General features: G+C 41.7%; 1 protein-coding gene across 1 annotated transcript; it reads left to right on the top strand.

Moving 5' to 3' along the window:
• Positions 1–711: 711 nt before the first annotated feature.
• Positions 712–18,443, top strand: LOC126426479 (ankyrin repeat domain-containing protein 2-like). The gene is made up of 3 exons (XM_050088390.1): positions 712–1,289; positions 5,022–5,144; positions 17,957–18,443. The coding sequence occupies exons 1-3, from the start codon at positions 712–714 to the stop codon at positions 18,441–18,443; spliced, it is 1,188 nt and encodes a 395-aa protein (XP_049944347.1).
• Positions 18,444–21,311: the final 2,868 nt, after the last annotated feature.

The raw sequence follows: 21,311 nt of genomic DNA, 5'->3' as shown, positions 1-21,311 counted from the left end.
TACAAAATGATAGTGTACGTGTTAGTTGAAGAGAAAGCATATTCTCTGTGGCTGGCTCCAACACATCATGCTGTGTGTTGTTGTCGGATGTCGTTCTGTTCGACTATTTGAGAAGCTCTGAGAATGTGTTGCAGGTTGAGTAGGCATGCTTCCCATAGGTAATGTTTCCCAGAAAAACCCTTCAGGTTTTAGTAGATGGTTGATCCCCTGTATGAATCAGCTCCTGCAAGGATGCACGCACAACTATTGGTTAAATGACGAGTAATACAGATTCCAGCCATAAAATAATGTTTTCTTGAATAGCAGGAGAAGTGTAGAGAATATCTCTTTGAATACTGCTACAGTTCTCGACAACCTTCTTAGTATTTTGGTAGATGTCCACTTCGAACGATTTCCAGATCAATTAAATTCGCCTTGTAGAGAAAATAATGGAAATGATGCCTCCGCTCCTTCTGAGGCTTGTTGTGCAAATAAAATGTGCTGAAGGAAAAAAGTAACTATTTGAAATGGCATTATTAAAGATTTGTGGCTATTCAGCAATGGCATGAGTCTCACACAGCAAGGACATGACGGTACTGCAACTGGTTGGTGACTGACTACTTCTATGCACTGTCTCTCAAGACCAGTCTGCCTATCGCTCGCAGAAGTATCGAGAGTTGCCTGTAAGCTGAAAGGGCTTCTCGGTGATGCCGTGTTTCAGAATCGTCCACAATGGAAGCAATTAAGGACATCACGGAGACGGCGGCCGTGGACCTGGGCGACCTGCTGGACGCCGGGGACGGCGCTGTGGTGATACTCGAGGCAGGTGACACGCGGCTGTTGGCGCACAGGGCCGTCCTGGTGGACAGGAGCCCCGTGTGCGCGGCCATGTTCGCGGCCATGTTCGCGCACGACACCCTCGAGACTAGCACCGGCGTGGTGAGCATCCCGGACGTGGGGGGCCCGGTGCTGAGGCAGCTGGTCTCCTACCTGTACACCCTGCGGGCCCCCCAGCTGCCCGGCACGGCCCCCCAGCTGCTGGCCGCAGCAGATAAGTACGGGGTGTCGCGGCTGAAGGCGGAGTGCGAGCGGCAGGTGGCTGCTCAGCTGACCGTCGAGACCGCGGCAGCCGCAGCCACCCTCGCAGTCCGCCACTCCTGCAGTGACCTTAGGCGCACCGCCATCGAATTTATTAAGACTCGTACCCACGAGGTGATGGCCACTCAGGGGTGGGCAGATGCCATGCGGAAGCAGCCGGAAGACTTGATCAAAGTGAGCCGGTTGCCGTATGATCCACCACCACGAACCAGGTAAGTGTGAGACAACCCACTGATTCGTGTCTTTCAATTCTGGATATGTGTGTGTGTGTGTGTGTGTGTGTGTGTGTGGGTGTGTGTGTGTGGGTGTGTGGGTGTGTATTTACAACTCTATAATTTTTGTAACTGAGTTTCCTTAGATGTGTAAGGAAAATACACCATCATAGACCACATTCTGAGCCATCAGGAAATGACTGCCATTGTCCTCCTTTAGCAGGTTTATTGAGTCCCTAAACTGAGTCCAGTTCATTGACAGGTACGTTACCTAAGAAAAATCATCAAACAACCAATTTGTAGACATTATTCTGTCTAACTATGTGTACAAAAGTGGTTCTTCAGATTTTGGCGTCAAGTGTCGGAAGAAAATGGTATATTCACTGTGTGAATACAGCATGAGCCATTCTGCTGTTGACACAAACCTGTATTTGCCAGCACAGGCTCTAGCACAGTGATTTGTGCATCCTGTATGGGTATCTGTAAGCCTGTTCTCATGAAGTAGCGTTTAAAGTAGTTCAGTGCCTCTGTGGCTGATGACAATGAGGCACCATTGAATAATGTGACGTTGAATAAACATGGCGACCAACTTCGTCACTTCTGACCGACACCTCAAGTAAGGTAGCGAACTGCAGAATAGTTCGAGGAGGGTGGCAACATATTTCCAATTTTCAATTGCTGATGTTGATCTGTGGAATTTTCTTCACATAGTAAAGCAGACTGCTTGAGTAATCGCTATTCACACCTCACTACTACTGCTTTGTCTCTCCCAGATCAGCGCCAACATTTTCAACATCTCAAACTCAAATACATGCGCTGTAACTGTACATGACGATTGGTCTAATAGTGAAATGAGTACTTTCAACTCGATTTTGTAGTCGCTGAAATAAAATCACATAACAATCAGCTGCACTATTGGCATTATGGTATGATGCAGAAATCTCTGCAGGAAGTGTTGTCCCCCAGCTGAGAAGATGTAATTTTGTACGAGTTAATGGTTACACTAACAATGGATCATACAAAATAAACTTGGTGACCAATATCAATCAAATTTCCAGAAAGTTCTCAAGATAGTTTTGTCACATTTATAGATGCAATAGTGTGTCATCGTGTCAAGAGTAGTTAAATACTTTATAGTGCTTTATTTTTGTGTTAGAGGTTTATATTTTTACAAAAAGAATAGATGTATTAGGCTTATAAGGACGTCATTCATACATAGTCATTATTGTGTTCAGGCACTGGGTCCATTGTTATTCTGGAAGTGTCGTTCTTTTATTACAATTTCCAAAAAGGAATTTATTTCTTACAATGAGATGGTATTAAGCTACAAAGCAGCTTTGTTTATCGAATACTATTTACACCATTCATCTTGGCAAAGACGAGGCATATCTTCAGTAGATGTAGCTTATGTAGCACAGGTGATCCCTCTGGATAAATTAGATGTGGAAAAATTTACCAAAGGCTGTAGGGGAGTGGAAAGAGACCTAAAGAAAGTATCGTGCAACTGCTCAGGAAAGTGCATATTTTTTCTCACATAGCATTCAACATTGATGCATATGGCCTAAAGAGCATAATCAACCGAAACAATTAGATTTATTCATAAGACAGTAGAGAATTTGTCTGATGTGTTGTCATACAGGGATCTATAAGTCCGTTTATCGATCGTCATTTTTTATTTGGAGTTATTAACTGTTTTTATAGTGATGTATTGATAGTTGTACATTTGAAGGTTATAGGGATTAATATTTAACCATTCAAAAACACTGCACGAAACATTTTGTGCGTGTATGTGGTAAGTGCAGCGAAGAATTCACATCAGAAAACAGTTTTGTTATTTCGAGTAGGATTGTTTTGATTAGGCAGTTTACTTGGGGTTCAAAGTCCTATCAACTGCAAGACCATTATGGTCAAAGCAGAATCTACAGCTCCCTAACTCGAGGAAGGAAATTGATAGTTCCCTTTTCAAAGGAAAGGTCAGCATTTGCGTCCATCGATTTAAGGAAATATAGGAAAACGTAAATCAGGATGTGCAGGAGGGCAACTGAACCACTGGGCCTTAACTTAATAAAAGGAAATTGTTTGGCCCTGTCAAAAAATGTACAATCAAAGGTTAATGTGAGTTCTCAGAATGTAGCATCACGCATCTGGTGTGAAGAAAGTGTTTTGCGTTAAGAAATCCTTCCAAGCGCTATGCCCATAGTAATTAGCATGTTTCGTAATCGTGGCTGGATGCAAAGGTTTTCATCTTGTCATTTGAACTAGTAGTATGTGCAAATGGTTCAAATGGCTCTGAGCACTATGCGACTTAACTTCTGAGGTCATCAGTCGCCTAGAACTTAGAACTAATTAAACCTAACTAACCTAAGGACAGCACACACATGCATGCCCGAGGCAGGATTCGAACCTGCGACCGTAGCGGTTGCTCGGTTCCAGACTGCAGCGCCTAGAACCGCATGGCCACTCTGGCCTTCTAGTATGTGAACATCAAACGAAAAGAGAAAAGTAATTGTGATTCTTATTGTCTGTGCATGTCTTGTCAACAACGACGGTTGGTGTTGGTTTCGACTTCGCCACATACCCGACATTTCAAGGCATCATTTCAGGTTAAAACATGTCACTCCTCGCGACTGGCGAAACAGAAATCGACAATCAATATCTCCTTGTGTGCAGTGATTAAAGATGCTGTGTGCAGGTTTAGATTCCCCCAGTCACATAGAACTTTTCGTTACATTATATCCAGTTCAGACATGTGCACATATCGCTGCAGGTGAACTAAGCAGATGTTTAACGTGTATTTGTGGCTAGAAAACAATGATAGGTGCTGGATTCAATTCCACTAAAGGAACAAAATTATTTGTCTCGCCGTTTCAGGTTGTCATCTCGCTAACAACAAAATATTTGGATATATAACGTATTATTGTTCTTAGTTAACAATTCCATTAGGTGCTGGGTTCAAATTGCCATACACCCAAAATTTTATAGAACGTCAATGGAAGATTTCAATGTTGCAGCATGTGGACACTGGCTTACCTGTGGCTGAAACGATATTTAATATCTTTGGTATTTAGTTAACAGAGACAATGGTTGTTCGATCTGAGTCCAGGATTTCAGTGTGTACAAAAGTTTTCGCCACGTAATTTCAAGCAGTAAGTTAGTTTCTGAAATGTCATTTATTGCAATAAACTTGAGTTTACCGTAATCAAATAATAATTTTTTTTTCTGGCATTGACGTTATTGTGATATTAGTCTGATTCTGGACTGACAGCCTTACAGATCAGTTTCCCCAAGTGTGCTCTTGCAGTAACCAATTTGAACCATGAAACACCCATACCAGAAAAGAGAGCAGAGGGACTGCAAGACAGTAACACTATATGGGTGTATACTAATCAGGTGGAGTGGAATTCAGATCGTTTGGATAATTTCAAGGGTGATAGTACCTGAGCTGACCTGTCCAGTAATTCTGTATGTACCTTATGCCTGCGCTTGGAACTACCTGTTGTATGGTGGTGTGTTCAGCTGCTGTAGGGAGTTCAGGTGGCGCAACTGACTGTCATTAGCTCACCGACAATTCATTTGTATTAACTGGACTGCTATCATAGTGTTCGGCACATGTCGTCTGCTGGTGGCCTGTGTGTGGACGGTCCCTCATCTGGGCTGGCTGCAGTAAGCCACGCCACATCCCCACGTGGACAGGCCAGCCAGCTCTCACTCTGCCTCTCTCTGTATGTGCAGCGCACCAGCCGCCACCATCACCACTGCCACCGCCACCACGGCCAGCACACCCTGCCAGCCACCTGCCGCTGCTGCACCGCCCATGTCTCCTCCACCTGGACAAGCCACTGTCTCTCGCATCTGGTGAGTTCCCTCACTACACACACACACACACACACACACACACACACACACAGAAACACATTAGCACTACATCGTACAGAAGGTAGAAAGACTAAAAAAGGAAATGTAAAGCCTCAGTCTAGATTCAGTGAGGGTTAGCAACATGAAATGAAAAGGAAATCATAACATATGGTCAGATGTATAATGGGGTGGTATCCACAGAATGAGAAAGTTGTATTATGAGAGAAAGGGCAATCTAAAATCTATTGTGAACATTTCAGTGATATCTTCCCATCAGAATCAGTAAACCAATCCTACAATAACTCTGGCATTTAAGGCGACGTCACACACAGAAAATCCAGTCACAGAGAGGGATTATGAGAGCACTTCATGCATAACACTGTATTTAAAAAGATATAAACATCTAAAAATCACGGAATATAGGAATGCTGTAGCAAGGGGCGAGTAAAGACAGATCTATGAGGCAATTTAAGGTCGGTGGTAGAATTAAAAAAGGAGAAAGGTTCCTAGACTTCTGGAATAAGTTTGTGCTAGTAACAAGAATCATTCTGTTCAAGAATCAAAACAAAAGGAACAGTCTGCTGAGGTGGTCTGTTCTGCCTAAGCTTCTCAGGGCTACGACCAACTTGTTTGCAACACTGTATTTTGGTGTAACAGGTAGTCAAAATAACAACAGACATGCAAAGCATAAACTCTGCCTACTGTAGATCATATTTCTGTCTGTCAACACATTTAAAGGGCTGAGATACACTCATTTATTTCTGGGAAGAGAGGGTGCAGGGTCGCCCTCTTCACCACAGAGAAGCATTTGCATCCAAAGTCTTATGTTATTTGTTGGATGTAGTCCAAACTTTGTCTTCCTCTACTGTTTTTGCTCTCTGCTGCTCCCACCAGTACCATGGCGCTTATTCCCTGATGTCTTCAGGTATATCCTACTTTCCACAGTTCCTTTCTTATCAGTTCACCTAATTCTCAACATCTTTCTATTCCACCCATTTTGAATGCTCCAGTTCTCTTCTCTTCCCGTATCTCCCATAATCGATGATTCATTTCCGTACATTACTGTGCTCCAAATGCACATTTTCAGATATTGCGCCACCAAATTGAAGCATTAGCCGTGTTTTTCCTGTAACGATCTGTTTTCGTGTGCGACGTTACTTCTTATAACAACCTCGATTTGCCCTACTGTGTAAATTTGCTTTCCTGGTGGCAGAATCACTTAAATTCCTTCACTTTGTGGCCACTATATTTTTATTTTAAGTTTGTCATTGATGTTATTTCTGCTACTCCCCAATACTTCTGTCTTTCTTTTGTTTAAATCGTAACCATGTGCCCAACCTACTGTTTACTGCGTTCAACAGCTCTGGTAATTCTTCCTCACTTTCGAGAACATGGTAATATCACCAGTGAATTTTATCAGTGAAATCTCTCACCCTGAAATTTAATTAAATTCATTAAAGTTCATTCAATTCCACGAACGATTCCTTGATGTACAGTTTGAACAGCTGAGGATACTACCTTAATACTACCTTAATCCCTATATTGCACCTTTTTAATCATGATACTTCTTTCTTCAAATTTTACTGTTCCTTGTGCATTAGTGTACATACAGTTATTTATATAATCTGCCTGCCCTCTATATCTCACACGTATTTTTGAGAATTACACGTGTGTCACATTACTTTACATTGTCACTCTTTTGAAAGCTAGGCTAATCCAGTGTAATTTCCATGATTTTCCTTAGACCTTTGCTTCCCTTATAAAGTGCAAGGTCAGATCTGCCTCTCTGGAGCCTATATCTTTACTAAATGCAAACTTATCGTCCTCTGACATGTCCTCAGTTTCCTCCTTCCATTCTTCTGTATATTAATCTTGTCAGCAATGTTGTTAACTCATTGTGCAAAAGCTATCGCATTTATCAGCCCTTCGTCGCATCTGGAGTGTGCAGATGATATCGTTCTAGAAGTTTGGTGGTATGTCTCTAGTCGCATAGATTCTACAGATCAAGTTGAATAGTCATTTGATTGCAGCCTTCCACAAGAACCATATATATTCTGAAGGAATGTTCTCTAACCATTCTGCTTTATTTTTGTGCAAGACTTCTAGATCCTTGTTAAACTTTGAGTCAAATGGCCAATCCTCTGTGTTCACCAATGCTTGACCTTCATTTATGCTAATATTGTGTCATCCGATAGTTCATTCCCTCATGGAGGAGCACGGTGTACTGTTTTCAGCCATCTGCTCTCTCTCTCTTTCTCTCTCTCCCTCTGTCTCTCTCTCTCTTTCTCTCCTCTGCATTTAACATTGGAATTCTTTTCCAACTCTTAGTGTTTTTAACGTTGTATTTAATTTCACTAAAGGATGTTTAGGCTTTTACAAATGCCGATTCTGTCCATCCTATGATCACTTTTTATTTACTTAATCTGATCCTTTCTACAGACATTCTACTTTATCGCACCTCATACTTACAGTGACATTATTTAGCGAACTGCAATACTGTATTCTTGGCTTTCCCTGTCTATTGTTGTACTGCTTTCTTTCATCAGTCATCATATATATATATATATATATATATATATATATATATATATATATATATATATATATATTTGCTAAGATTTCTTCACAGTTTTAATGTTTGGCGTTTTGAGAGACATCATTTGCTGTTCACCTGAAATTCCAAATTTGGCATTCATTGTCGATTTATGTACAGCCTCATAGAATTAAAAATAACCATTGTTTTCCTCAGTAGTTCAGTATACAATTTATTTACACACAGATTCCTCCTGACAATCCTCTTAAGCTTCAGTTTACTCAACAGCATGCTTAAATTGTGCTCTGAGTCAGCATCTACTCCTGGATCAAACTTATAATTCATCAGGTTCTTTGTCTGGATTTGATATAATACAGCTGGAATTGTCCAGTACCTTCAGGTCATTACCAAGTATGCCACTGCCTTCTTCCTTAACCTTCTGAAAGGCCAGACACACTGCGGCACTGTAACCCACATATGAATATCACAGAATACATAATGTAGACTTGCAGTAACGCCGCCAGTAACAACAGGAGTTGGAACGGAGCAGGGGGCGTCTTACAGAGGGTGCAGTGTGGAGAGAACCTGCTGATAACTGATGAGCAAATGCCATTGAGGACACTTCAGTAATGGTAGTACACGATAATCCAAAGATCTTGTAATTTTTTCTGGAGGTGCTGTCCTATAGGTGATACATATTTCAAAATTGGTTGTTGAATAAAGAAATTTATTAGCAGCTTGAAGTGTTAATCATGGTACTTTTCAGAGTTTTGAAATGTCGCTTGTCCTTACTATTTGACTGATTGTTACCATTATAACAGCTATAAAGACAGACACACATGAATGCGAAAGGCAATGGTCCCGAGTTCGAGTCTTGGTCTGGCACACAGTTTTAATCTGCCAGGAAGTTTCAACTCTGTAATTAAGTTATGTGTAAGTGTAGGGCACTGTACATACATTTCGTTCAAGCTTGCTTTTGAACTACCTGTTGTGCGGTATTGTGATAAACTGCTGTGGGAAACTCAGGTGGTGAATGTGATTATGTCACTAGCAAGTCGTCTGCACTCTCTGGACCACTAGTCCCATTGTCGGCGTGAGTTCTGTGTTTGTGTGTGTGTGTGTGTGTGTGTGTGTGTGTGTGTGTGTGTGGACGATCCCTCAGCAGTGCTGGCTGCAGTGAGCCACCCCGAGGAGTCTGTTCACACTTTGCCTCTCTCTCTGTGTGTGCAGCCCACCAGCTGCTACACAGCTGGGGCCCACCACCTCCACCGCCACCACCACCGCCACCGCCGCCGCCACCACCACAACCAGCACCACCACCACCGCCACCACCAGCACCAGCGCCACCACCAACACCACCGCCGCCACCAGCACCACCACCACAACCGCCACTAGCACTGCGAGCACAACCTGCCAGAGGCTTGCTGCTACTGTGCTGCCCATGACTCCTCCACCTAATGAAGCCACTGTCTCTCTCATGCAGTGAGTTCCCTCATCACACACACACACACACACACACACACACACACACACACACACGACCATTATCTGATAGATAACATATAAATACTGAAAGACGAAGTGTAAATGCTGAGCCTGCATTTAAGGAGGATCAGCAAAGTCTTGAACTGGGAATAAAATCAGAACATACAGTTAGGTAACAGGGCGATATCCACAGGATTAGGAGTTTCTATCATGAGAAAGACGTTAATGAAGAGGAGGTTTGGTAGGGAAAATGGTGAGTCGTTGTCAACAGTTCAGTGATCCCTTGTCATCAAAATCAGCAAACCAATGCCAATAAGAATTCAAGCATGTAAGCCAACGTCATAGACTGAAAATCTAGTGCCAGTGAGAGAGTATGACTGCACTGAATGTGTAACTCTCTGCATCAAAAGAGATAAACGTCTACTACTCTTGGTGCATTGGAATGGTCTAGCAGGGGTCAGATAAACACATGTTTGTCAGACCATTTGGGGCGGTTGGCAGGAATGAGACATTTCTGCTAGTAACAAAAAATATATTCGTCAAGCACCAAAGAGAAGCAAATGTCGGCAGAGCCTCAGCTTGTCAGGGTGTGGACCACTTTTGGTCACTCTGCCGCAGTATGGAGTAACAACCAGTAACAGTAACAATACATATGCAAATCAGGAACTCTACCTGCTGTAGATGATGTTTCCATCTGTTCAAGCAACAACTTTAGTGTGCTGTGAGCACTCAGAGTTCACAATCGTTTGTGGTGTGCATTAACATCTCTGTCTTCCTATAAAGTTTTTACCCTCTAGTACCAAGGCACTTATTCCCTGATGCCTTCACATATAATCTATTACGCTGACCCTTGTTCTTGTCACGGTTTTCCACGTATCGCTATCCTCACCTATTCATGAGAGACATTTCAGGGTTCTTCTGTTATGAGTTCACCTAATTTCGACATGCTCCTATTGCACCGCATTTAGGATGCATCGTTCTCATTCTTGTTTTTTCCCTTTATTCCACGATTCATTTTCATACATTACTGTGCAACAAACATTCATATGTTGAAAACTTCCTGGTAGATCAAAACTGTGTGCCAGACCGAGACTCCAACTCGGGACCTTTGCCTTTCGCAGGCAAGTGCTCTACCAACTGAGCTACCGAAGCACGACTCACGCCCCGTCCTCACAGCTTTACTTCTGCCAGTACCTGTGAGGACGGGGCGTGAGTCGTGCTCGGGTAGTTCAGTTGGTGGAGCACTTGCCCGCCAAAGGCAAAGGTCCCGAGTTCGAGTCTCGGTCCGGCACACAGTTTTGATCTGCCAGGAAGTTTCATATCAGCACACACTCCACTGCAGAGTGAAAATCTCTATCTGGATTCTTTGTCCCATGGCGTAAATTGGCTTCTCAGGTAGCAGAATCGCTGCAATTCGTCTACTTTGTGGTCCTTAATTCTGACGTAAATTTTGCCACCAGTGTTATTTCTGCACTCCCCAATACTTTCCTCTTTCTTCCATTCATTAATCCTAATTCTGTGCTCACTCGACTGGTTATTACAGTCACTAACGCTGGTGATTCTTTCTCACATTCAGTGAACACAGTAATATCACCAGTGAATTTTATCAACGAAATTCTTTTCATCCTCAATTACAATTAAATTCCACGAAGTTTCTCCAGTTGCACCAACGATTCTTTAGTGTTCAGCCTGAAAATTTGTGGAGACTACCTGTATCCCTGTCTTCAGTCATCTTTAACCAGAGAACCAATCCTTGTTGATTATTGTACATATTCTACGTTACCTGCTGTTCCCTATGTCTTATACCTATTTTTTAAACGTTTCGTACATTTCTCACAATTTCACGTTGTCAAACGTCATTTAAAGATCTAGAAATCCAATAAAGATCTAAATTTTCCTTACACTTTCCTTCCACTATCAAGTCGAAGATCTGATCACCTATGCCAGCAATAATTCAGGCACGTAAGCCAGCGTCATAAGCAGAAAATCTAGTATCAGGGACAGAATTCGACTGCAATGAATGTGTAACTCTCTACAAAAAAAGGGATAAACGTCTAACATTCTTGATGTATTGGAATGGGCTAATGGGGGTCAGATAAACACATGTTTGTAACACCATTTGGGGTGGCTGGCAGGAATGGAAGAGGACAAAGAACCGAATAATATGCCATAAAATTTCTGCAAGTAACAGGAAATATGCTCGTCAAGTGCCAAACAGAAGCAAATGTCGGCAGAGCCTTAGCTTGTCAGCGTGTGAACCAATTTCGTCGTCCACCATAGTGTGGTGTAATAGCCAGTCCCAGTAACAAACACATATGCAAAGCAGAAACTCAGCCTGCTGTTGACAATGTTTCTGTCTGTCTGAAGAACCGCTTTAGATTGCTGTGAGCACCCAAAGTCCACAATTATTTCTGGTATGCATCCCTATTTCTGTCTTTCCCTAGAGTTTTTCCCTTCTACAGCTCCCTCTAGTACCATGGCAGGTATTCCCTGGTTACTTCACATATGACATATTACGCTGACCCTTGTACTTATCACGGTTTTCATATATCACCATCCTAACCTATTCTGCAGACACGTTACAGAGTTCCTCTCTGATGACTTCACCTAATTTTAACATCCTTCTATAGCATCGCATTTAGAATGCTCTGATTCCCTTCTTGCTTTTCCCATAATCCACGATTCATTTTCATACAGCGATGATGATGAGATCCCATACTCCGAGTAGCATAGGGTATGATGTGGGAGATCTACACCACCGACTAGGCAATTTCCTAGAGGAGGTGGTTTTCCATTGCCTTCCTCCGACCAGAATGGGAACGAATGATGATGATGAAGACGACACAACAACAGCTAGTCATCTCGAGGGAGGGAAAATCCCAGACCCTGCCGGGAATCGAAGCTGGGATCCCATGCACGGGAAGCGAGAACACTACCGCAAGACCACGAGCTGTGGACTTTCATACAGTAATGTGCTCCAAACTTCTATTCACCCATATCTTCCCCAAATGAAAGCCTATTTTTTGTATTAGTAATTTTGTTTTGCGAAGAGCATCCTGTTTTCCTGTGCTACATTACTTCTTATAATAACCTCCCTTTGTCCCTCGGCGTAAATTGGCTTCACAGGTAGCAGAATCCTTGCAGTTCGTGTACTTTTTGGTCCTTAATTCTCATATAAACTTTGCTATCAATGTTATTTCTGCCACTCCCTAATACTTTCCTGTTCCTTCTGTTCATTAATCCTGATTTGGTGTTCATTCGACTGTTTATTACATTCAGCAACTCTGTTGATTTTTTCTCACTTTCAGGAAACACAAAAGTATCATCAGTGAATTTTGTCGATGAAATGCTTTTCACCCTCAATTTTAATTAAATTACTGGACATTTCTTCAGTTCTCCAGAGCTGTTTAGTTGTTAGATTATATGATTTTTTTCTGAGAGCGGTAAAACATTTACCATTATTTGTGTGTGTGTGTGTGTGTGTGTGTGTGTGTGTGTGTGTGTGTCTATGTGTCTGTGTGTGTGTGTGTCTGTGTCTTGAAGCATCAAGGCTGTTTGGTTTTGAGTGGTGTTTAGTTGTTGGATTACGTCATTTTTTTAAAATCGATGTTTCTTTCAATTACTGTTCTTCTAGTTGGTTTGTTGGGGTTTCTTTTGCCAGTGGCTTGCAGACAAGCAGGGCAAATCTCTGGTGCTTCTGCTCCTGAAGCAGTGACTGATAACTTTTGTCTGGGCGATCTTTCTCCCAAATGAGGGTGTCAGGCAACAATATAGTCAATTGCTGTCACTTAGTTTCATTCTAAGTACTCTGAACAGTGTAAGAATGTGTTGGTATGCATGAAGCTATGAATATATCCCACCCCCAGAAGATAGTCATATGAAGACTGGCAGGAGGCAACTCTTCCTGTACTTCTGTGATACTTTCCTGTCCTATCCTTTCATACTAAGTGCCTTGAACGACGTATGAGTGCAAGGGCTGTGACACAGTACTGCAAACTAATGAATTCAGTGTGAAAATTTTGTAGGTGAATCTCAGGTGAACACATGCAGAGCGTTTCCACCCAATCTATAGGATCGTATTTAGGGCGTGTAGTAATAGCCACACCAGTAGGTAAGTTTTTTCCTTCCATTTAACGGCTGTAGAACAGTTTAGAGTGGTATTGCTAAGTCGCACACGTGCTCAGCAAATAGTAAGGCTGGGAGCCATAGAAAGTGAGTATGGGAGGTGGTGATATGTGGGGGTGATTGTGGAATGGTTTGAAGTCACTCTGATGGCTGTATTGTGAAGTACAGCAGTCAGTCTTCAAACGTCAAGCGAACATATACACACACAATGGGAAAAAAAGTGGGAGGACAGGACTGCAGATAGTGGGGGATGGGGGTGGTCGATAGTAGGTGCAGAAGGTGTTGGAGTGTGGAGAACAGACCAGCCGTTTCCCACCAAAAACAGTTATACGATCACTCACCTCACTTGCCTCTCCAATAGCAGGCAAACTGATCATTTTCCGACAGTGTCATGGGAGGGAGCTTGGTGGAGGGTGGGTGAAGTCATATTAGTGGAGGTAGGAGTGGGGGAGGCAAACAGTGCTCTTGGCTGTATGTGGCATGAAATAGCTCAACTGGACCCCGCATGTTTTGGCAAACACACATGTCTCTGGGTTAGGCTATTGCAAGTAACCCATTTGATTTCTAAATAAATTAATTAACTAATTACATACCATGCCTTCCTCTCCAGGAATGAATTACTGTTTCCCACCAAAAATAAGGTAAACAAAACTAACTATCCTCTTCTGTAACTGGACAGAGACTGACCATATCCCACCACTATGTGGGGGTTGGGTGGTGGGTGGGGTCAGGAGACATCATATGGGGTAGATGTATGACGTAGTTAAGTAGACACATTATCATTTTTGCAGGCAAAATTTCTCCAGCCATTGAGGGAGGGGGGTGTGACATTATAGAGGGGTGGGGGAGGGGAGGTGGAACCCAACTACTATTTTGAACAAATTATCTTCACCAGAAATCTCCAACTGCCACAACTCATGCTCAATGGTAAATTGTGACACTGGTGCGGTCTTGCACAGACTTCATTCCAGCTGAAATACTGAAATCATCTGCATGTGCGCATAATATCTGTAAAAAGAGAAACTGGGGGTGTGGTTGGGCCACACTGGATTTATCAGCAGCAACCTCTCCTTTGTCGTACTAGTAGAAGCACTTGGCTCTCAGTTGTAACTGATTTGCAAGAAATTTGCTTTATTTTACTCATGACCACATGTAACGCACAGTGCATGGGACTGGTATATAGGTATTCTCTGTTTGGCTCATTGTAGACAGGTTATCACATGCCAGTGAGAAGCTGCCATTTCCGGGTACTAACATGTATGGTGTAAGGTACAATGTGTGTTCAGAAATCCAAGGTTGGATTACAGTAGTAAGTGTGACAATATGTCAGAGTGCACACATTTTGGTAATTGCTCCAGACACATGCCAGCTGCAAGAATATAGTTAAAGTGTATGTGTAAGCGAAGGAGGATGGTGTCTTGGGTTTTTGAGTGTGAAAGTGCGTGAAGATGTACTAGTTCGACAACCTACACGCCATGGAAACCTTTTACGTCTTGTAGCTACAAACAGGCCTGGCCTAACTGACGGCATCTGTATCGAGACAGGAATTTCGGACCATGATGTCTTCATAGTGACACTCATTACAAACATTAAACCAATCACGAAAGCTAGGACACTATTTATGCTAGAAATACCAGATACACAGCTGCTAGATCCCATTTGACAATGGTTTGACATCATTCACTTCGAATACAGTGAACGTAGATGAATTATCGGAAAGTTTCAACAGACTGTAAATCATAGTCTGGAGAAGTATCTGCCGAGTAAGCGGACTAAGGACGGTAAAGAGCAACTGTTGTTCAACAAGAAATTTCGAAAAGTGCTGAAGAAGCAAAGGCTGTTGCACTCTTCATTGAAAAGAGGAACAGCAAATAACTGAAGGCAAAAGTTAATAGAAATTCTTGCGTCCATAAAAAGATCGCTATAAGACGTTTACAAATAGCACCGTCACACTTTAGCAATAGATCTTGCTGAGAACCCGAGAAAATTCTGGTCCCACATAAAATTGCTGTAAGGATGTAAGGCCTCTGTGAAGTCAATCGTTGAACTGTGTGATTTGGCAGTAGAAGAAGGCAATTTACCATCATCTGACCATCACAAGGATTCCCATACGGAGGAGATCTTCATAAGCATTGTTGGTGTAGAAAATCAAGAGAAAGACTTGGAAATAAACAAGTCGGCTGGTGCTGATGGACTTCCACTTCAGTTTTACAAAGAGTACTCTACAGCATTAATCCTTTGCTTAGTTTGCCTTTAATGAGAATCTCACGGACGGCACAAAGTTCCAAAAGACTGTAAAAAAGTGCATTTGACACTTGCATATAAGAAGAGAAATGAATGGACCTACAAGTGTATAGACCAATGTTTGTAACATTGATCTACTGAAAAATCCTTGTGTGTATTTTTAGTTCGAATATAATAAATTTCGTTGACAAGGAAAATCTGTGATCCACAGATCATCATGGTTGGGGAAAGCATCTCTCATTTGGAACATAACTCGCTCTTTTCTCATATGAGATTCTGTGAACCACGGATGAAGGACAACAGGCGGATTGCGTAGTTCTGTAATTCAGTAAAGCATTTGATGGTGCTGCACTACCGACTGTTAAGGAAGGTACAAGTGTACATAATAGGTTCCCATATATGTGAGTGGTTCAAAGACATCTTAAGTAGCAGACCACAGTATGTGGTCCTCGACAGCGAGTGTTCATCAGGGACAAGGTAGCGTCAGCAGTGTTCCAGGGACGCGTGATGGGACTGTTGACACTTTTTATATAGATAAATGATATGGTGGACAGGGTAAGCAGCAATCTGCTGCTCTTTGCTGGTTATGCTGTCGTGTATTGAAAGGTGACGTCGTTGGTTGACTGTAGGAGAATTTAAGCTCACTCAGACAAAACTTCTAGTTGGTGTGACGAATGGCAGCCAGCTCGAAATGTATAAAAGTGTAAGTTGATGCAGATGAATAGGAAAAATAAGCCCATAATTTTCTAATACTGTGTTGGTAGTGTGCTGATTCTCACAGTCATGTCAATGAAATATCGAGGCATAACATTGCAAAGAAATATGAAACTGAACGAGCATGTAAGGATTATAGGAGGGAAGACGAACTATCGACTTCAGTTTATTGGAAGAGTATTAAGAAAGAGTGGTTCATCTGTAAAGATGTCCAGATATAGAGTGGTTCATCTGTAAAGATGTTCACATATAGTATACTAGTTAGACCGATTCTTGAGTATTGTTCAGGTGTGCGATTTCTGCATCAGGTGAGATTAAAGGGAGACATCTAAGGAATTCAGAGGCAGGCTGCTAGGTTACTTACTAGTAGCTTCAAACAACCCACAACTATTGTGGATATGCTGCAGAAACTCGCATCAGAATCACTGGAGGGAAGGTGACATTCTTCTCAAGGGGCACTATTGAGAAAATTTAGTGAACTGGCATTTGAGGCTGCTGCAGAATGATTCTAGTACTGCCAACGTATATTTTGCGTAATGAACATGAAGATAAACTTAGAGAGGTTAGGGCTGTATATGCGAGTGGAACAGGAAAGGAGACGACTATGGTCAATCAAGATAACTTTTGATTAGTCATGGTATCTTTGTACCATTTCCTATTTTTGCTGCTGCTCCCTCTACAGGGATTACTCTGTACTAAAAGCAACAGTATTTTTACCTCTGTGGTTTCAAATTAGTACTTCAGTTGTCTTTTCAGCTTCATACAAGCTCTCGGGCTTAAAGATTGTCCTTTAAATTAAGTTGGGTGTAAAGAACAGTTCTGGCTACAGTGATTTAAGTTGATCAATGCCAGGGTTATACAAATATTTTGAGTTTTGAAAGTAATCACGCAATACTACAGTCTGATTTCCTTCTGGCGTGGTCTGAAAATAGGGTTCTTTTTGAGACTGATCTATATTTTCCATAAATTACTCTGTAACTTTGTACAAGTATTAAAACAGTAATTTTACTCGAATATGGCATAGTTGGTGCACATTTCCACTTTCCCAAGCGCTGAGTAACCGTAAATACAAAGTGTTACAATAGCTATTACGGTGTGTAACTTATTTTGCAGTCAACATTTTCAAAATATTGAAAAAAGTGGTACAAAGTTACTCGGATTGACTGTAGCAGAGGTACAGTGTACCTGTCACCACAAACCTGCTGAGTGTGTACATAGATGTAGATGGATGTTTTGGTGGATGTATCTTCCGATGGATGCATATTTATATGAGCTTACATGCTGAGACATATAGAGTGTGTATGTATGGGTGGCAGGGACAGTCGACCAACTACTGTGTGCAAAGTAGTAATTTTCTGTATTTGGTGTTGGTGTGTCAGAAAATTTTCTAGCAACTGTACTGAACGTATTTGGTGTCAGGTCAGGAAACTGTATTTCATTAATTAGAGATGTGATTAGTTTCCTATGTTTTCTTCTTAAGTTTTAGAAAGGATTCCTACACATAAAGGTAGCGTTAGCAGTATGTTTAACTAGAGTTCAGTGATTTCTTACCAACAGGACGCTGGGGTCAAGGGATGTGATTTTATCATAGGAATGCTGTTTCTTAGGCAGAAGATTTTTTACACTGCTCGTAGTTTCGCATCTGTGATTGTTTCTTTCATTTGGTGAACATCTTTATAACAGAGTGTAAGAATATCACTGTTTTGTGCAGGAGCATTTCTGCGGAGGAGAGAAGCAGGAAGCTGATAGAGGCAGCTAAGGAGGGGTTGGTGGAGCAGCTGCGAGCGTTGCTTCTGGCAGGGACGGACGTGCATGCGAGGGACAGAGACAGACGGACTGCCCTGCACTGGGCGGCAATCAGGGGACACTTGGAGGCGGCGATCAGCCTTGTGGGAGGCGGTTCAGAGGTGAACGCCAAGGACAGCTGGCACAACACGCCTCTGCACTTGGCTGCACGGAGTGGCCATGGAGCTGTGGTGTGGCTGCTTTTGGGGGCCTACGCTGACCCCAACGAGAGGAATCAGTGGGGTTCGACGCCGCTGCACAGGGCGGCAATTGGTGGCCACATAGAGGCGGCAGCAGTACTGATGCAGGCTGGAGCCGATACAGAGGCCAGGGATGAGGATGGGGAGACCCCCCTGGACCTCGCCTGGAAAAACAACAAGCACCAGCTGGTGGACTTGCTAACACATAGTTGACACAGGGAACATCATTTATTCATTTCAAAGTAAGGAATACAATAAATTAATCCTTTCTTCATTCATTTCTACCCATGATTTTTTGGTGAATATAACTGTTTCAGTAACACCACGACAACTGCAACAGCAGTAGGTCTTTGTAAACTAACGTGAGAAACCTTTCTTCTGAGGATTCAGTTTGTAAAATATTTTACTAGCAATCTTCGTAAAAGTGAACATCAGTTGAAAAATACCCCATTATTAATAAACATCATCTATAAAATATTCACACACCTTACAAGAATCCAGTGGACATCTTTCACAACTGATGGTATTTCACCCTGACACTTTGAAGGCACAAATGGAGGGAACGGTGGTTGTTTATTGCACCATCTATGTTGGTATGTTGCACCAGGGTTAACTGCACCATATGCAAATTACTGTCATATACATAAGCTGTGCAGCTGAAATGTATCTTCATTTGTCATTTCCCACTGAATTTACTTCTGTGTCTGCCATACACAAATGCTACAACCTCATAGTGGTACCATTACTTAGACTGACATCTACAATCGTCTTATTAGTCTATGTTTAGTTAAAGAGAATAGAAGAACCACCTTTAATCATTTCTTTCCCACATTTTCAATGGTGCTGTTACAAAAAAAAAAAAAAAGTACCTTCTCTCAGGGAAAATGCACCTTCACTCTCATATAACCGGGTGATACAGCAAGGTTGCCAGCTTTCCATATTCCCCACAGCCCTCAGTGCATTTCCCTCAGGATGACGTCACATCAGGACAGCTCCTGCAGGACCGCCACGCAACCTGCTGCGCAATAACTTCGGTCAGACAATTTGCTGCTGCCCACAACGTGATCACAGCCACACACAGAAGTCTACAGATCTACAACTCGAACTGTGTAGGCTGATGAAGCAGTGTTAACAGTCTGTGCAGACAATCAACCACAAATCTCAACGCAGGAGACATGAATGCCACTTCACTCTAAAATAACAAAAACTTTTGCTGCTTGCAATACTTCAGGAAATTATTGTGCTGGTAGAAAGAACATTCCTCGATAATTTACTACAATAAACAACAAAATACAGTTGTCAGACAGGACATTTCTATTGATTTTCAAATAGTAATTACAGACTATCGTACAAAGTTTAATATAAAGGCTATCTAAGGTAACCCTCCTCAAAACTTACAAAACTGAACAGTAGATTTTCGATATAGTCAAACAGTCTATGATTAAATATAAGCTACAGATCCTCTTTTCTCAGATGAAGCCACAAGAAGCAATAGTACAGTCAGAAGTGAAAGTTAACAAGCGTGAAATTTCGGAATTCGCAATATTGCCAAATACACTTTTTGCCATCACACTATCATCATTCAAACAGTTAAAGCTGCTCTTATGACAGCACATAGGTCAACTGAGTTCAGCAGCCCATAGTCCATAACACTGGACACGAAATGTGACATGTCAGGTAGTTACATACAGATGACGTGATAATGAAAATTTATAAGAATTAAAATTCCCTACTTTGGCCATAAATCAAGTATGTAATTCCAATTGCCGGCGTAAGTCTAACGAGTGACTTACAGTTACGTTAACTGAAATGTAGGCGTCTCTGTTGATGTAAATTACACAGTCATCTTTTATCAAGTGTTAAGCTGGAATATTTTTTCCGAAAATTTTTAGAAAATTTTTAGAACCCCGTCGATACAAGCGACCATAGCTGCAGGCAATGAGTCTTTCACACTTCAGAGCTGTGCGGCGTGGCCACATGGTTAGAGGTGCCATGTCACTGATTGCCGGATGTTTGTGTCCTCCCTCAGGCAGGTTATTGGCAGTGGTCAATTGTTCATCTGTATAAACAGAAAAAACAAATAGTTCTCTTTTAATTACACCGGCCAATGATGGAAAAGTTTTTTAGGGTGGGAAGTCCAAATATGACACTTAAAAAACTGTATCACTCACCATTTCGTAACATTTTACAGTTAAATTTATTAAATTAAGCAATTTTTTAAGGAACTTAACAGCTTTTATATATTTCAAATTTTTTAAACAGATAGTGTAATGAATGTAGATGACGTTGGTAACACTGCTGAAAAACATTTGCTTGCAAAAACAGTCGATTCTATTTTTGTGTTAGCCGATGGTCTTTTATTTACCATCAGCCAAACTTCACCTTCCCATTTCCTGCACATGTGCTCAGTACAGTGTGTAATAGGGGCTGTAAAAACTCTGCTGACAGTTTTTGTTATATTTGTGGAGAATTATTTGTCATTAAAAAACACCAAAGAAACATTACAGACTTCGTGAAAAAGGTTTATCTATATACTGTGGATCTAAACTTTGTGATCAAGATAAATCTTGGGCGCTGCATAAGGTATGTCATGTGTGCGTTGAAGATCTGAGAAATTGGTCCAAAAAGAAGAAAAAAGCCTTTACATTTGCTGCTCCTATGAGATGGAGGGAGATAAGAAATCATTCTAATGATTGCTACTTTTGCAGTGTTGAAATTACTGGTCATAAATCAAAAAACAAGAAGGTGATAAACTACGCTAACCTTCCATCCACCATCCAACCAATAGGGTATGGTGTAGGTTTGCCAGTTCCTGTACCACCACATGATATAAGTTCTATTCCAACAGAAGTGTTTTCTGATGTACAATCTGATTTACATGAACCAGGTGATGACGAAATCCATTGTAATATAGAAAGTCTAGAGCCCAAATTGTTTCCTCATACCGAGTTTAACGATTTGGTTAGGGATCTGGGTTTAATGAAAGAAAAAGCTTAATTGCTCTAGATTAAAATAAAAGAACTTATTGGAACCAGCATATACATATATAGAAAGAGAGAGCAGCAATTTTCCAAGTTTTTT

The sequence above is a fragment of the Schistocerca serialis genome, chromosome 11 (assembly GCF_023864345.2).
Source record: "Schistocerca serialis cubense isolate TAMUIC-IGC-003099 chromosome 11, iqSchSeri2.2, whole genome shotgun sequence".
Classification (NCBI taxonomy): Eukaryota; Metazoa; Arthropoda; class Insecta; order Orthoptera; family Acrididae; genus Schistocerca; species Schistocerca serialis.
This window is presented reverse-complemented; position numbering and strand designations above follow the sequence as displayed.

What these genes read in the sequence shown, in the direction of transcription:
- LOC126426479 (XM_050088390.1), top strand. Translation starts at nt 712, where the DNA reads ATGGAAGCAATTAAGGACATCACGGAGACGGCGGCCGTGGACCTGGGC. An exon ending in GATCCACCACCACGAACCAG is followed by an intron (nt 1,290 to 5,021) that starts GTAAGTGTGAGA and finishes CTGTATGTGCAG; the next exon opens with CGCACCAGCCGCCACCATCA. An exon ending in GCCACTGTCTCTCGCATCTG is followed by an intron (nt 5,145 to 17,956) that starts GTGAGTTCCCTC and finishes TGTTTTGTGCAG; the next exon opens with GAGCATTTCTGCGGAGGAGA.